General features: G+C 59.5%; 1 protein-coding gene across 4 annotated transcripts in view; it reads left to right on the top strand.

Annotated features, from left to right (window-relative positions):
• Positions 1–16,591, top strand: part of SNED1 (sushi, nidogen and EGF like domains 1) — a 48,134-nt gene that overhangs the window by 24,945 nt on the left and 6,598 nt on the right. For 3 of the 4 annotated variants that reach the window (XR_008914036.1, XR_008914035.1, XM_056807556.1), the window contains exons 12-26: positions 506–622; positions 712–828; positions 1,285–1,398; positions 1,678–1,851; positions 2,202–2,315; positions 4,644–4,757; positions 5,345–5,458; positions 5,998–6,111; positions 6,554–6,850; positions 7,345–7,528; positions 7,672–7,784; positions 8,230–8,511; positions 9,287–9,431; positions 10,523–10,605; positions 11,424–11,522. Coding sequence is in view for 1 of the 4 variants with exons in the window: in XM_056807556.1 (XP_056663534.1) it covers positions 506–622; positions 712–828; positions 1,285–1,398; positions 1,678–1,851; positions 2,202–2,315; positions 4,644–4,757; positions 5,345–5,458; positions 5,998–6,111; positions 6,554–6,850; positions 7,345–7,528; positions 7,672–7,784; positions 8,230–8,511; positions 9,287–9,431; positions 10,523–10,605; positions 11,424–11,522 (2,181 nt within the window). In the remaining 3 variants the exon portion in view is untranslated. Of the gene's footprint in view, positions 1–505; positions 623–711; positions 829–1,284; positions 1,399–1,677; positions 1,852–2,201; positions 2,316–4,643; positions 4,758–5,344; positions 5,459–5,997; positions 6,112–6,553; positions 6,851–7,344; positions 7,529–7,671; positions 7,785–8,229; positions 8,512–9,189; positions 9,432–10,522; positions 10,606–11,423; positions 11,523–16,591 lie in introns of all 4 variants that reach the window. The other variant, XR_008914037.1, reaches the window with a different exon arrangement.

Raw genomic sequence — 16,591 nt, 5'->3', positions numbered from 1 at the left:
CGCCCACAACCAAATACTCTGACACAAAGCAATGGCCGCAGGGACCGTCCCCAAAGAGCCGAATCCCTCAAGCTGCGGCCGCTGGCCATTCTGCGGCCACCCGGCCAAGGCGGGCCCCGCAGCATCGAGAGCCTGCGGAGAGCCTCAGAGCCGTCTGCTGGCTGCTCTGTCCTCGCCCTGTGGGCCTCCCAAGCATGTGAAAGGACCAGGGAGAGAAGGAAGCAGCCCGTCCGCCCTCTGGATTGTGACAAGCACCGTCCGCCCCGAGGCCCATTTCCGACCACATGGCCCAGGCAGACGGCCTAAGGAGGGAACTGGAGCGGGCCCAAGCTTGGCTCTGCCCGCCGGGATGCCGGCGGGCTCTGCTGGGCCCTCTGCAGGGCCTCCCCGGCCTAGTTCCTCCTGAAGGAGCCCCGAGCCAAGAAGGAGGCCTCGGGAGGGCAGACCTGGGCTGGGAGCCTCCCGCAGGCGGCGGCGGCTCTTCCTCGCTCTTCTCTCTCCCCAGTAAGGCCGAGACTGTGCAGCTCGGGGCCCTGCCGCAACGGAGGGACGTGCAAGGAGTCCGACGGAGCGTACCAGTGCAGCTGCCCCTATCGGTTCACAGGGAGGCACTGCGAGATAGGTACGGCCGGGAGCCCCCGAGGGGCGGCCAGGGCTGGAAGGGCCAAGGCCGGGGGCCGCTGACCCCTCTGGGTCGTGCTCTGTTCCCAGGAAAGCCGGACTCTTGCGTCTCGGGCCCGTGCCAGAACGGAGGGACCTGCTTCCACTACATCGGCAAATACAAGTGCGACTGTCCCCCGGGGTACTCGGGGCGGCACTGCGAGATAGGTAGGCTGCCCCACGGACGCTAGGCCTTGTGGGCCGGCACGAGCGCCCCCTGCTTGGCCCCTCCCTGCCAGGGGGAGGGGGGGAGGGGTTCTTCCCAGGAGGGCATCCTGGAGTCTCAGAGGAGGATCAAACCTGAATTTGGCCTCCCGGGCACGTACTCCCTCCCCCTAGATGGAGCCTCTCCGGGCCCAGGAGCCCCACAGCCTCCTGGGGGGAGAAACAAGGCAGGAGGTGGGGGATCCCACTGGCGGGGCTGTCCAGCAGCCCTTCACACCTGATCTTTGGGACCCAGGGCAGGGCTGCCCATTTGGCCCAGGCAGCTCCCGCTCCGTTCCAGCCACGCAGATCCGGACCTCAGCTGTGTCGTCCGGAGAAGCCTCTCCCTTTTCCTCCCCCGGAGCAAGGGGTCAGGCGGGGTGTGGCCGGGCTCCAAGTTCTCTGGCTGTCCCCCTGCAGCTCCCTCTCCGTGCTTTATGAGCCCCTGTGAAAATGGCGCCACCTGCAGTGACCTGGGCACAGACTACGCCTGCCGCTGCCGTGCTGGGTACACGGGGAAACGCTGCCAGTCAGGTAAGGCGCCAGCGATGTGCGTCTGCGAGCCCCCCCCCGCCCCGGGGGATGCTGGGAGCCGGGCGCCCTCGGCTAAACCAAGGAGGAGGCGAGAAGGCAGGGAAGCCCCTGGCCGCAGGCTCCCTCCCCCCCCCCCTCCAGCTCGAGAGTTAGGGGGAGGGAGGCCGAGGAAGGGGAGGACACGCGACCCCAGCCTTTGCTGCTTCTGCACCCCGCACACGCATGAACTGAATGCACCGATTTCCCGCGTTGCTCTCCAATCTGGGCCTTCCTTTCCAGAGGTGGACTGCGGCACGCCCAGCTCGGTGAAGAACACCAAAGTGAGGCTCAACTCCACCAAGATGGGCTCCCTGGCCGAATACGAGTGCGAGCGGGGCTACGTCCTGAGCTCCGGAAACAAGGCCCGAGTGTGCCGAGCCCACGGGCTGTGGAGCGAGCCCCCTCAGTGCGACGGTGAGCGGCCGCTCTCCCCCTGCACTGCCAGGAGGTCTTCCCTGAGGCGGGGGGCCCGAGAGCCCCAAACGCAGGCCTTCATTCACTCCTCCGGCGGATTCCGCGGGCTTCTTGGGCGGAAGCTGGGAGGCCCAGGCACACACGGGCCGCCCGAGACCGCCGTCGGCTCACGCGGGCCTTAGTTTCCCATCTGTACGGGGACGGCTGGCCTGGAGGGTCCCCTCCGTTTGCCATGAGGAAGAGGCCACAGGGCTGCCCAGAGACCCGCAGGCAGGGCCTCTGGTTCCGCCCAGCACCGCCAGTCAGCTGGCGTGCCCGACGGCCGCTTTTCCCTTCTCCCCCTCTTTTAGAGATCAACGAGTGCGCATCCCAGCCGTGCCTGAACGGAGGCTCCTGCAAGGACAGGATCGCCAGCTTCCTCTGCGTCTGTGGCCCAGGCTACGCGGGACCGCGCTGCGAAGTGGGTAAGACAAGGCCCCCCGAGCCCCCGGCCTGCCCCGAATCCTCGGTTAGGGCTCTCCCTGGGGCCCAGGCCCCAAGGAGGGCCACGGGACAAGGAAGTCACAAGAATGCGCCGATGCCCGCCGATCAGCTAGACACGGCGCACGCGGAACTGTAGATCCACGGACGGATGGGGAGACAGGCAGAAGCCAGCGCAGGGACACACACAGATGCAGAGGTAGACACGGACAGGCATAGACATGGACCTCTACACCCACTTGGAACGGCCTCATTTTTTCCTAGTATAAAAAACTCTGCAAACTAAGGGGGAACCTATCCGCGGGGGGATACGTGCCTAACCTGGCACAGGAGCAGAACGGAATCACCGCATCATTCAGCTTCATGAGGCCACCTTGACAAAGAGCTAAAGGGCCAGCCTCAAAATCAAGGAGATTTGAGTTCCAATCCCGCCCCTGCCCCATCCTGCGTGATCCTGGATGACCAGTTGAACTCTGCCTAGGGCAGCTCTCTTAGACTGTCTGCAAGCTGCTTAGAGAGGGACTTTCCTCCCCGGAGTCCCCCACCTTGATGAAATCATAGGTCCAAAGGAAAAAAGAAACTAGACAAGAGGAATCTCCAATGACGTGGGCAGGCCTGCCCCGCCATGGCAGGGGGTGTTTGGGCTGAGCAATGGGCTTCCTCCCCCTCCCCCTTTTTGTGGCCAGGCTTCTTCTCTTGGGGGTGCCCGGCTCTCCAGCCACTTCCTTGGCTCTGCTCCTCTGGTAGGACCTTTCCTCTCCAACTAAGCCCTAGAAGAAGTTGTGGAGACCCCAGTTCAACGCTAGTCTGGCTGGTCACAGCCTCTCTCATCTGCAGGGCTCCTTCCTTGCCTCCGGGTGTCCTAGTCTACGTATTCTCTCCATCCTGGGGCGCTGTCAAGGCACACACAGAATTCTCCTTCCGGCTCGGAGCCCCCACCCAGCAGACTGCTGGAGAAAACGGAACAGCCTCAAAATGCGCCTCCATCCCTCGCTCTCTGCTGATGCACCAAGATCAACAGCGCTTCTCACAACTGCAGGCTTAAGAGCCAAGAAAGCCGTTGAACAAAGGACAGTAAACCTACGGTTTTTCTCAGTGCACAGCATAACCGGGCCAAGGTTGCCGCCCACTCTGGAGAGGGGAATGAGCGCCCGAGGGGGAGCGGGCGCCCTGCACAAAGCATCTTCCTGGACAGGCCTCTTCAGAAGAGCCCGCACCAGCTGGTTCTGACGGCTCCCTTCTCTGGCTCCGCTGCACTCTCATTTTCAGCTCTCGGCTCCCAATGAAGCCCCCTCCCAGAGTCCCTTAGGAGGAGAGGCTCGCTGACCTCCACTGCCCTGGGCATGGCAAGGCTGAGGGAGCCAGCCCTTACATGAACAGGATGCAGGGGACCCTCTATACCAAGGCAGGGGTCTAATGCCTCAAAGAACCCCCAAGAACTTGATTTTGGCTGATAATCTCCTTCTTTCTCTGCCAAGAGTTTGACCACAAGAACTGACCAGCAATGATTTCCCCCCCAACCTTCCTAATGGCAAGGCTGATGCATCAAGGATCGATAGGCACCCACCATACGCAAGCACCATGCCAGACAATGAAGACCCAAACGCAGGAAGGGAAGGCTCTCCCTGCCCTCTAGAAGACCACCTTCTGTCTGGGGGATTCACAGGGAAAAGAGAGCTAGGGGCGAGTCAGAGTCATGAAGGAAGGCCTTGTGGAGGAAGCCAATGGTCTTCCACTGTCGCTGGTATTTCTGGTGAAGGGACAAAACCCAGAACAGCAGGAAAGGCCATTCCAGTTGGGACATGGGCTGAGAGGGAGGCATCAGGCAGAAGAGGCCTAGAAAGGGAAACTGGAGCCACTGAGTGAAGGGCTTAACATGCCAGAGGCAAGGCAACAGGATGGCACCGAAGGTTCTCCGGGTAGCTGAATGAGTGGTAAAAGATGATTTGGGCAGCCATGTAGAGGATGGGCTTGGGATGGAGAGAAGACTGGGCAGTGGCCAGCTCGTCAGGCCCGTGCTAACCTAAATGCCACTATCCTGAGACCTTGGAAAACTGCCTGGGCAGCTTTCTCAAGCAGCATTTGCTGTTCTCTCGTGTCTCATCCCAGGGCGGGGACTTCATATTCCAAGCCCCTCCCACAATCAGCATCTTCAGCACCAGTGCTGTGGCCACCCTCAATTAATTATGGAAGAGATGAGTGCTAGTACAGGAGGAGAGCAAGGGGCGTTTCTTGCCCACCAGTTTCTCAGAGTGGGCATACCTAGAGCCTTGCAATGACCACATACATCAATCCTTCTGACTTCTGAACAGAGATTGATGAATGCCAGTCTGATCCCTGTAAAAATGGAGGAACCTGCAAAGATCTCCCAGCAGCCTTTGTTTGCCAGTGTCCCGATGGCTTTGCTGGCATCCACTGTGAAAAAGGTAAGACTCCCCTTAGGGAGTATATTATACAGTTTCTCATTCCTGCCATCTTGTCCCCCAAGCATTTCTCCCAATCCTCCACAGTTAAGTCAGTTTGGCCTTCAACACCAATCTTGGAGTCTCCAGAAAAGGCCTGAGCTATGAAGAGGTCCCTGAGTGGTCATGCTGTTACTCCCCAAAGCTGTTCACCCCTCTCTCCCTCCCTCTTTCCTCCCTCCTTTCTCTTCCCTCCCTCCTTACTTCTTTTTCTTCCCTTCTCCTCCCTTCTTTTCTTTCCTTACTTCTTCTCCTTCCCTTCTTCTTCCTCCCTCCTTTCCTCCTCTCCCTCCCTCCTTCTTTCCTCCCTTCTCTTCCCTCCCTCCTTACTTCTTTTTCTTCCCTTCTCCTCCCTTCTTTTCTCCCTTCTCCTCCCTCTCTCCTTCTCCCTCCCTCCCTCCTTTCCTCCCCTCCTCCTCTCCCTCCCTCCCTCCCTTCCTCTTATAACTACCCCACTCTTTTCTTGCACTTCCTCCCTTCTCTCCTCCACATGCCTCAGGGCTGCTTCAAGCAGTGTGTTCTAACACCGGGTATGTTTGGGGATCCTCTAGAAGTGGACGCCTGTGACTCGGATCCCTGCCAACACGGAGGGGAGTGCGAGAACGACGGCGGCTCCTATCTGTGCGTCTGCCCTGAAGGCTTCTTCGGCTACCACTGTGAGACGGGTAAGGTGTGCAGGGCGGCCCCCTGGCTAGGCCAGACCGTGCAGACCAGGAGGCCCAGGCTGGGCTTCAGCCGGGGGTCTGGCCGTCCCTTGGAGCCAGGGCTTCCGCGCTCTCCTAAGGCTCCTCTGAGCTCTGGCCGCTCGTGCTTCTAAAGCACCGTCCCAGGAGGGGCCTCCGAGGCGGCCCAGCCCCAGCCGGGACCTTCTGCCGCGGGCGGCAGCACAAGCCCAGGAAAAGGCGCAGGTCTGAGTGCAGGAGATGCCGTTAGCAGCGGGTGACTCGGACCATCTTTCCTTCTCCGTAAAATGAAACCGTTGGGCCACATGACTGGTTGTGAAAGGACCCAACTGGGAATCAGAACGCCTGGCTTCTCCTGGCTCTCCCGGGCGCCCCTCGCCCAGTCCCCTTCTCTCTTAAGAGCAGAGGCGCCCACACACGGTCCATGCTGCTCTGGGGGGAGATGAGATGGGGCGCGCGGGGGAGGGAAGGCGGGGGCTGGGGGCTGCGGTTTCACGGGGGTCCTTTCCTTTCCTGTTCAGCGAGTGACCCGTGCTTCTCCAACCCCTGCGGGGGCCGAGGCTACTGTCTGTCCAGCAACGGGTCCCACAGCTGCACCTGCAAGGTGGGCTTCACGGGCAGAAACTGTGCAAAAGGTAAGGGGGGCACCCCACGGCCCGTGTCACGAGGCAGGCAGCGGCCACAGGGCGACCCCCACCAAACCAGCCCTCCTCATCTCTGCAGGCAGAGACTGGCCTCTGAGGAGGTTGGAAGGGAGGCTAGAGGCGACCCTCGGCCACGCCGACAGGGGCCCGAGGGAGAAGCGTGGGTGGCCCGGACAGCCGTGCCCGGGATGTCCAGAGTCAGGAGACATCTTTGAGGGGAGGCGGGCCTGGCAGGAAGGAGAGAAGCCGGGGGGCTCCCGAAATGCTGACGAGGGTCCCCCCCCATCAGTGGTGCTCCCCAGACCACGTCCCCCAGGCCTGAGAAAGGAGCCCCGAGGGTCAGCCTGCGAGACTGGCCGCCCAGGCCCCCCCCACCCGGCAGAGCCCCTTCTCATCTCTGTCCCCCTCTTTCCCTCTGACTCGCGGACCCCAGAGCTGCTGCCCCCCACAGCCCTCAAGGTGGAAAGAGTGGAGGACAGCGGAGTGTCCATCTCGTGGCGGCCCCCCGAGGACCAGGCGGCCCAGCACATGATCGACGGCTATGCGGTCACGTACGCCTCCTTCGACGGCTCCTACCGCAGGACGGACTTTGTGGACCGCAGCCACTCGGCGCACCAGCTGCGCGCCCTGGCCTCGGGCAGAGCCTACAACATCTCCGTCTTCTCCGTCAAGCGCAACGTGAACAACAAGAACGACATCAGCCGCCCGGCGGTGCTCGTCACCCGCACGCGTGAGTCCCCCCTGCGGCCGCCCCCCCCCAGCCCGAAGCCACGGCCCATCCCCCTCAGCAGGCTCACTTCCGGTCGTCCCCCCCCCATGGCCCTCAGAGCGTCCCCAGGGCTGTGGGCGCCTTCGCAGGTGCTGAGACTAGAAAAAGGAGCTCCAGGCCGCCCCCTTTCAGGAAGCTGTCCATGAAGCGCTCAGTTAACCTCTGTAGGCCCTGGTTAGGCAGCGAGGCGGGGTGTAAGAAGACCCGAGTTCAAATCCAGCTCAGATGTGTCCTAGTGGCGGGACCCTGGGCCAGTCCCTTCCCCCCATTTGCCTCCGTTTCCTCATCTATAAAATAAGCTGGAGACAGAAATGGCAGCCGGCAGCCTGTGTCCCGACAACGGCGCCTCACGGCCTCTCGCCTCTCGGAGGTCGGGCTCCAGGGCGGGCCAGGGAGCTGCTGCTCCAGCAAGTGGGCTCCTCCCCACGCTTCCCTGACGGCTTCCTCCCCCACAGGGCCTCGGCCGGTGGAGGGCTTTGAGATCACCAACGTGACGGCCTCCTCCATCGCAGTCCAGTGGGCTCTCCACAAAGCCAAGCACTCGACGGTCAATAAGGTGCGGGTGTCCATCCGGCGCCTCGGGGAGCCCGAGGACCTCTCCGTGGAGCTGGACAGCACCACCGACAAGTACACCTTCTGGTAGGGGGAAGCCCGCTGGGGGAGGGCCGGCCAGAGGCGCCTCTCCAAGGGGCCCCCAATCCCAGGGGACGGGCAGGAAAAAGAAGGGCGGCCCTGTGGGACTGCAGGCGGCCACTGGGCTCAGGCGCGTCCCGCTTTGTCAGGGAGCTGCGGCCGGGAGAGAAGTACATCATCCACGTGGCCACCCTCAGCGGGCTGGGCACGGAAGACCACCCCTCCGAGAGCCTGGCCACGGCCCCCTTCCACGTGTGGACACGTGAGTACAAGGGGGAGGGTCCCCCATGAGGCCCCGGGGCACGCAGACTCGCATGCCCACACGCATGCGCAGGGGCGCAGGCACACGGCTAGACACCTCTCTGTAAGGATACGCAAGGCCCAATGCTGCGCTGAGACTGACTTCCGCTGGGTGCTGGGTGGGAGCGGGGAACCCCTCGTGGTGTCATGTCAGGGGCCTCGGCCGGCGGCTCTGTCTGTGGCTGGAGGCCGAGGGCCAGAGCGCTGGGACCAAGGCCCGCCGCCCCCCCACAGAGAAGAGGGGCTGCCCTGGCAGCTCACAGAGTGACCTCGGGCCGATCTGGGTCACTCAGCCTCTGGGGGGGGCGGCGCCTCCTTGGCCCGGTTCCTGGGGGGAACGTCGAGAGCATGAGGGGAGGCTCTGCGGCCGCGGGGACCGACGCTTTTCCTTCCCGCCGCCCCGACAGGCCCCCCCTCCCCCAGGAACCTCACCGCCTCGCGGGTCACGGCCACGTCGGCGCACCTGACGTGGGAGCAGCTGCCGGCGGGGGCCTCGGTGGAGGGTTACATCATCAACGTGACCACCAGCCAGAGCGTGAAGAGCCGCTACGTGCCCAGCGGCAAGCTCACCGCCTACACCATGCGCGACCTGCAGCCCGGCCAGAGGTACCGGCTCTCGGTGACGGCCGTGCAGAGCACGGAGCAGGGCCAGATGCACAGCGAGCCCGCCCACCTGTACGTGCTGACCCGTAAGTCCCGCCCCCGTCACGGCGGCCCGCCTTCGCCTCCGCCCACGTGGGAGGGACGCCCAAAACGAGACCGGGCGTGCGCTCCGGAGACCAGAGACCTCCACGGTCCTGGGTGGAGGCACAGCGAGTCCCGGGGGGGTCGGGCGCCCCAGCCGTTCTCCCCTGGGCCGTGGGTGTCCCCCGGAGAGGCCTTCTGTCGGTAACAAGGGCCGGAGCTCCCCGGGGGGCAGGCAGAGGCAGACAGACAGGATGGAGCAGCCACAGCTCCATGTTTCCAGGGGAGGCCTAGGCCGGTCCCGGAAAAGGAGGCAGCTTAGACGGAGAGCTCAACAGAGACAGCGGCCGGGGGCTGGGGGGGCCTCCATCCAGTCCCGACAAGGCTGCCTTCTTCTGAGGCGGAGGACAAAGCTCTCCACGTCTCTTTCTTCTCAAAGGAGGGGGCTCACCAGGAAGGAAGGGCGGGTCGGGGGAGACACGGGGGCCCCCAAAGAACAGCCATCACTGGAATCAGGACTACCGAAGAGAAGCGTCCTGTCAGCCTCAGGACATTCCAGAGCACGGGGAGGGAGGCTGCTGGGGAGGGAGGCCTGGACGTCCCCTCCCCCTCCGGGGGCTCTGCCAGCTGTAAAGCACTGCCCCAGCCGATTCCCGACCAAACGTCCTCTTTTCTGGCCTTAGAGAAGCCGCCCCTGGGCTCGACAGGGGCTAGCCAGGGCCAAGGGGAGAAGGGGCGGCCCCAGGGGTCAGGGGCTCCCTTCCACTCACTTCTCTGCAGCCCAGAGGGATGGCTCCTCGGACAGAAGGTGGAACCAAGGAGGGCACCCCAGAGTGCTGAGGAACAGGCTGCCCCCGGCCTTCCTGCCCGACCTCCGGCTGCTGGCCGACCGAGAGGTTTCCGAAGAACCGTCCCAGGCCCCCAGGTAGGCCTCGCACGCCTTCGCGGCGGGGGTTGCAAAGGCCCCGGCCCGGAGCGGGATGGGGGTGGCTCGCCTGCGTCTATGGAGCTCTTCAGGGGGACAGAGCTCGTCCTTTGGCCTCTGGCCTCTTCCTCGTCACAGCTCGGTAAGGTGGACGTCATCGTTACGCTCATTTTGTAAACTGAGTCTGACAAAGGCTGGGCGGCTCAGGTGGCACCGCGAGGGAGTGCCGGAAGCAGGGCTGGAAACGAGACCTTCCGGCCTCCCCGTCCGTCTGTCATGCCCCGGGAGAGCCGCTGTCCAGGGCTGCTTGGAAAGGAGGAAAGGGGCCTTTGAGCTCGCTGCCACCGGAGAAAGGGTCGTTTCCGGCCTCCTTCCCAGCCCCCCAATCAGCCTGGAAGCCATCGGCTTTGTTGCTGCTTCTGCCCAGCAGTCCCACCTCTAGCCTCCCGCCGCCACGTGCTTCCCTGCTCAGGCGCAGGGGCCGGGCAGAGATCGCTGCCCCTCGACAGACCCAGGCCTGCTTTGCCACACGGAGGCCCTCCTGGGGCCGTCAGGAAGGCCTCCAGTCCCATCTCCAACACGCACTCGCCTTTCTGAGCCTGTTTTCTCCCCCTGCAAATGGGGTGATCATTCCAGCAGGCACCTCCCAGGGGATGTCCGTAAAGCTCGCAGGAAACCGTGAGGCACGAGAGAGGCGCGAGCTCTTCCTGGTCTGTTCCTCGTCCTGCTCGCAGGCCGCAGGCCGCAGGGCCTTGGCTCTGGGTTCTCTGGAAACCCAGATGAGGGAGACCAACATTCCGGCAGACAGTGGGCGAGGCAGGACTTAAGCGGGAGGGGGAGTCTCGGTGCCTCTGGTCGCCGCCGCGCTCCGGGCCCTTTCCTCCAATACTCGCAGACTCGCAGAAGGCCACCGAGGTGGGGCCTTCCAGGTCCTCAAGCCCAGGACAGCAGCAGGGAAGCGGACCCCAGAGCCACGGGGCTCCTTAGCAGGAGGCCCACGCAGAGCAAATCCCCTGACCAGGACGCCGAAGAGAAAGTCCAGCCTCTTCCTGCGCATCTCTGAGCAGCTCTCCTTGGCCCTTCTTTCCCAGGTTTACCGAGCTGGTGGACGGCCGAGGAAGGATCAGTGCCCAATTCAGCAGCGTCCCCAGTCCGGCGGTCACCGTGAGATCACGTAAGTGTCCTCGAGCATCCACCTGCGGCTCCGTCTGGGTCTCGGGATGGAGACCGGCACGGACGCCTCCCTGCGCGGTGGCCGCAGCGGGTTCACACTGCAGGCGATCCGTGTATCTGCCCACCCTGAGCCACACGAGGCTGCCAATGCCGCATTCCAGGCTGTCTTAGCACGCTCTGGCGGTGTCTTTCCTGCTCAGAACCCCGCAGGGACTCCCCGTGGCCTCCCCCTTAAAGAGAACCCCTTGGCCTGCCGTCTGGGGCCCTTCCCATCTGGGTCCGCTCTCCCAGTTACAGTGTAAACTGGTTCCGCCCACTCTGGAGTTTTGTAGTTTTCTGGGCTGCCTGCAGCAGGCCCCACTTGGACCCCTCTGGACCTGCGGAACTCCGAGCTCCTTTCCCGTTCGACAGGAATGTTCTTTCCAACGAGCATCCCCGCCCAGGAAAAGACTTTCTCCCCTAATTCATATCACAGTAAAAGACAGCGAGCTCGTGCGTGGCACAAAACTACAGCTGAGGATGTCAGACACTCCCTACTAGGCCATACAAGAAGCTCCACTTGGCCTCTGCAGCGCCTGGGAAGTGGGGGTGTTGGGTTGTGCTCATTCTCCCCCATCACACTCGCACACACGCATTCACACAGTTCTTCTTCGGAGGCACTGTGGTCTGTGGCACTCGTGAAGAGTACTCGGACAGCCAGGATCAGGGGAGCGACGGCCAGAAGACCCCGCAGGAGAAAAACAGCTCCCAGGCTCAAGCCCCGAAGGAGTGGAGACCCTTCTGTAACCTGGACCTTCCTGCTTTTCCTCCACATCCTAGAGCCTGAGGCCCCAGTAAAACTGGAGAACCTGGAAGAATCCACCAACCGCATCAGCCTGGCCCTCCAGCTGCCCGAGCCCGCAAGCAAGCAAGAGGAAGGTGAGTCAGAGCAGAGGAGGGGAGAGCAATTCAATCCCAGCATCAGGCACGTGCTGTGGCCATCCTTCATCTCTCTGTCTGTCTGTGTCTGACTGTGTCTGTCTCTCTGGGTCTGTCTCTCTGTGTCTGTCTCTGTCTGTGTCTCTGTCTGTGTCTCTGTCTGTCTGTCTCTGTCTCTCTGTCTGTCTGTCTCTGTCTCCCTCTCTCTCTGTCTCTCTGTCTCTCTCTCTCACACACACACACACACACACACACACAGCCCTTTGTTGCTCTCTCTCCCCCTGTGCTTCACTGGTAATACTGTATTCAGTGACTTGGTTTCCACTAATCTGGCTCTCCAGCGCACATCTAGAATAAGCCTCGAGTCAGGAAAGCCCCTGGAAGAGGGACATAAAAGAGCAGGACAGCAAAGGGTGGCAGAGAGAAGCAGCGCAGAAAGAGGAGGGATGAGAGAGGGCAGCGGCAGAGACGGGGGAGGGAAATGAGGGCCATCAGACAGCGAGCAGAGAGACAGTAGGCTTCCAGACCTCCCCCTACATGGAATCAGAACAGCTTTAGTGGCCCCGTCACGGAGCAAGGCCTCGTAAACCTGCCTGGAGGGACGCAGGGGCCAAAAGAGGTTTAGATAGAGGAGCTGGCCAGCCCCTCCTGGCCACCTGCAAGCCGGACTCTGCTCGCCCAGGTGGTTGAACGGGGGTTAAAGGTTCAAGTCCTCTGAAGAGAAGAGAAGGCTGCCATGAAGGACGTGCTCGCACGCGCTTTCACAAGTGGAATAAAAGGAACGTTCGCCAGATGCTTTCTGCCCTGCGCTGGCCCGTTCGTTTTATTTTCAAGTGCCTTTTGGGGGCCTTTCTCTAGGAGTCACAGAAAGAAGAAGAAAGGCCATTCACTCACTGCAGACCCGGAGGGGAAGGGAACTTTTTTGTCTCGTTTATACCTTCATTCCATTCCTAACCTGGGTGGAGATCCAGGATCCAGCATGGTGACATGGATAGGGTGAGGCCTGAAGCTGAGCCTGTCCTGTTACTCCTGGGAATATCTGAGGGAAGAGGGAGGGGAAAAGAGCTTCTGAGAGGGAGAAGACTCGACTCAAAAGGGACGACCAAACAGACACGCGCCAGCGGGTGGCCACGTGCCCTCAGCAGCCACATCCTCAGTGGAGAATGCCAGCTCCTCCATTTTCCCAAGGCCAGAGCTGAGAGTGCCATTCCCCACGGCTTCATGAGCAAACAGCCAAGAGAGTGGAGGCAAGAAAAGGTTGTCATTCAAAGATCCGGAGGATAGTTGAAAGTCTAAGTAAAATGAATTCCCACAAGACGCCAGAAGCAGAGGGCGGGACTCCAACACACGGTGCTCCAGCATGGAGCCGTAGAGAGCCACTTCCAAGCCCGGGCTCATGTCCCGCCTCTTCCCTCTGCTGGCCACATGACCCCGGCAACCTCTCAGCCATTTTTTCAGAGCAAGTCAGGCCTGGCACAGTAACTGCTTAATGCGTGTTTCTGCGTCTTCACCTGGGAATCCCCTTTAGGGATGAAATCACATGTCCAGTCCCTATTCCCCATCTCCATGGGAAACTCTGAGCTTCAAGCAGCCTGGGTTCCATGCCCAGCTCTCGCCATAGCAGCCACCGTCCTCCCTACTTGAGGGCCGAGACGACATCCTGGGGTCGGAGTCGGGGTCCGTTGTGTCCGGCTGTGGCTGAGCAGCCCCAGACAGCTCAGAAGGCAACCCACACCAGCCACAAAAAGCCCAGGGAGCACCTGAGAGGAAGATGTCTAAATCTGCTCTTCGGGGCTTCTTGTGAGCTCCTGCAAGCCTGCTTTGCTCACAGATCATGCGCAGCATCTTCTTGGACGTGGGATGGTCCTGGCCATGTCTCCCGCTTCTCCCAATCTGTACCAAAGTTCTTCAGAAGAACCTTGAGAGAACGCCTGCATCTCTTCTGCTGACTTCCACGAGAGCTTGTTCTGGGCGAGTCCTCCATAAAACAGTCTTTCAGGGAAACGTCACTTTGGCATTCAGACCACATTATCGCTAACTAGTGTGTGATTCTTCCTGCTCTAGCCCAGGGTCTCCATCTGGACCCCGAGGGAAGTAGTCATAGCAGAAGATCTCTCTCCTAGAGTCGTCTCTCACCATTCTGTAGTTTCCTGGCTGTCTTTTTTAGCCCATCTACTATTATCATTCCTGTCATCCTCTATCAGGCCACTGTTTTTGTAGCCACCCGAGGAGGAAGCCATTTGGCACTCTGGAAAGAGCACTGGGCTCCAATCCTACCATTGTGCCTGAGCCTCAGTTTATTCCTATATAAAACGAGGGGGGCTGAGCTAAATGACTCTAAGGCTCCTTCCAGGTCAGAATCTGGGATTCTATGCAGACTCCTGCTTTGGCAAAAGAATATTTTTTAAAATGAACACATCTCTCCATGTAGAGTGTGTCTTGGTGATATCCCAGGTGCCATTTTGGGTCATGCTTCCTGGGTAACAGGCATGTGTCCTGGGGAGTCAGCTAGCAAACTCAGTGGATGGAGAGAAGAGAGAGACAGACAGACAAACAGACAAGAGGCAGAGAGAAACATGTACCCTTTACAAAAACTACTGGAAAAAGCATTCGGGGTTCAGAATAAGGCCGACCACATCAAGAGCCACCTTGAGCACGTGCCAATATGAAGTAACAGAAAGTGTCTTTAACTTGGGCTCCAAAGAACAGAGAAGGGAGAAGAGAAGAGAAAAGCATTCTCTCTGCCAAGCTAAACTTCTTCAATAGCAGCAGAGACAAATGGGAAGATTCTCAGAGGGAACTAGTAAGGAGCAAGAGATAATATCTAAGAGAGCTGGCAATGAGGTCCACTAAATCTGAGTGGCAAACAAAGTGAATCATAAATCCTAATCCACGGAGGCAAATCTGAGACAACTCTGAAATCCCATGATATGGGAAGTATGATCAGACATGGTAGCTTCATTCTTCAAAAGATGGTGGAAGCAACAAGAGAAATTGCTATGGTGGCCTTGATTCTAACCAATAAGGTATAATTAAAGGCACTGTGGAAAGAACCCGGGCTCTGGGCTTGCAGAATGTGTTTCAATACCACCTCAGTACCTATGTGAACTTGGACAAGTCCCCTAACCTCCCTGAACCTGTCTATAAAAAAAGAGGTGATTGGACAAATGACCTCTGAGGTCCCTTTCAACTCTAGGTACACTTTCTAGTTCTATAGTCATGTTGGTTACCATGGTGTAAATCATGGGAACCTTGGGAGGAAGTAACCACTCCACCTTGGAATTCATGGATGAAATAGCAAAGAAAAGCCATGTGTAATCTGACATGCAAGCTGGATATGAGGAGAGTATGTTTCCAAGACTTCAGAGAAAGGACAGGCTGGATCCTGCAGTCAGCCCAAGAGGGACAGGAAGCAAACACAAGTGATGAGAAAAGAAAAGGGAGCCAGATGGAAAGACAGCTGCGGTTCTGCAAGGAACTTGTCAAATTGCTCAGGATTTTAGATGAATTCTAGATTGTGATGGTAATGTTGATTAACTGCGGATGAAGGGACAAGTGGCCCAGTGCCCTGTAAGCAGTGCCAGGGATGCTAAATCCAGAGAGAAGGGCTGGAGAGAGCTCGGGGAGAGGGGAATGAAGACTGAAGAAGGTGGGGGAGTGAGCGTTCCTCAGGGCAGAGGAAGACGAGGGAACACAAGCACACTTGACTCTACCACAGAGAATGATTCCCAGAAGAGGAAAGAGAAGAAAGGTGGCTGAGGGGCCCTTCTCGGGTGGTTTGCGCCTCAGCCCTGACGTGTGCCTGCTCCACAATCTCGGGCAAATCACTCCCCAGCCTGCTTCTTCATCGGCAAAGCAGGAGTTATACCTACAAAGATGAGTTTCTCTGAGCACTGTTGGAGGGAACCTCCACTTCCATGAATTCACGGAGCCCCTGAAGGGCAGCAGGCATAGGAGCTGGGTCACTAGACTTAGAAGCAGGAAAACCTGGCTTCCACTCCTGCCTCCACTACTTACTAGGTACCCTTCGCTTGCCCACTTCTTCCCTGGCAAAACGAGGGGGCAGGATTGGATGGTGCCACGGCACATCTGGCCCACAAAGCATCCCGTTAAGGTCTTGCCCAGCCCCAAATCCATGATCTTTGGTATCAGAATATGACTGATGGCGATACCCATGTGCATACCTGTTGGAAAGAAATCACTTTATAAACTTATTTTTTTCTTCAACAGGAAAGTGATTTAATTGACATGGTCAGTAGCTTCTCTGGAACCCACAGCCTAAGAGAGCTGCTTACAACCCTGAGGTTGATTACTGCCCAGGGCCCCAAAGTTGCAGAGGTACCTGAGGCAGGATTGGAACCCAGGGCTCCCTGACTCCCTTCCAGCACTACAGATTCAAAGTTCATCTTTCGTGCATCATTTTAGAAAGCTGGACAGAGACTTAATAACTTGCCCCAAGTCAGAGAGCAGCAGAAGAGGAAAGATTCTTACTGTCATTCTCGCTAGTCTCCTATGGGAAAGGAAAAGAAAGGGGGAAGGAGAGAGTGAGGGCTTTGAGACATGCTTCAAGTGGAAAGATGGAGGGAAAGAAAGTCAAGGGACAATGGGAGGGAAAGCTAAGCCCACGGGCCTCCCAGGATTTGGGGTCACTGCATGTTATCTTCCCTCCACAAGACAGCCTGCTTGACTGCCTTTCTCTGGACTTGGCAAAAGAGATGGAAACTCCTGGTAGAAGGCCTGCCTTTGGCTCTGCCAAGATCCACGGAGTTTATTTTCCAAAAGTCGGGCTGTCTCCTCCCTCGCAGGGTGGCTGGCCCTCGGTGGGCCAGCATTCCACAAGAGCCTGGCCAGGGACAGGGCCCTGGTGGGGGTCCACACTCTCTTCATCTTCTTCATGCACCTCATCCTGAACCCCCCCCAGAAAACGGAGGTACAGACAGCAAGCCCCCCTCCTTCTTTAGCTCTGCTTTGCTCTTCCTCCGGACATGCCTGCTGTGCCCTAGCAGCCAAGGGGCCTTGGCATGAGGAAGCACCGAGGAGCCCGAAGGGATGCTTTGCCGTTCTGGTGT

Source organism: Monodelphis domestica, chromosome 8 (genome assembly GCF_027887165.1).
Source record: "Monodelphis domestica isolate mMonDom1 chromosome 8, mMonDom1.pri, whole genome shotgun sequence".
NCBI lineage: Eukaryota > Metazoa > Chordata > Mammalia > Didelphimorphia > Didelphidae > Monodelphis > Monodelphis domestica.
Note: the sequence above shows the minus strand (reverse complement) of the source record. Positions and strands in the feature narration are given on the sequence as shown.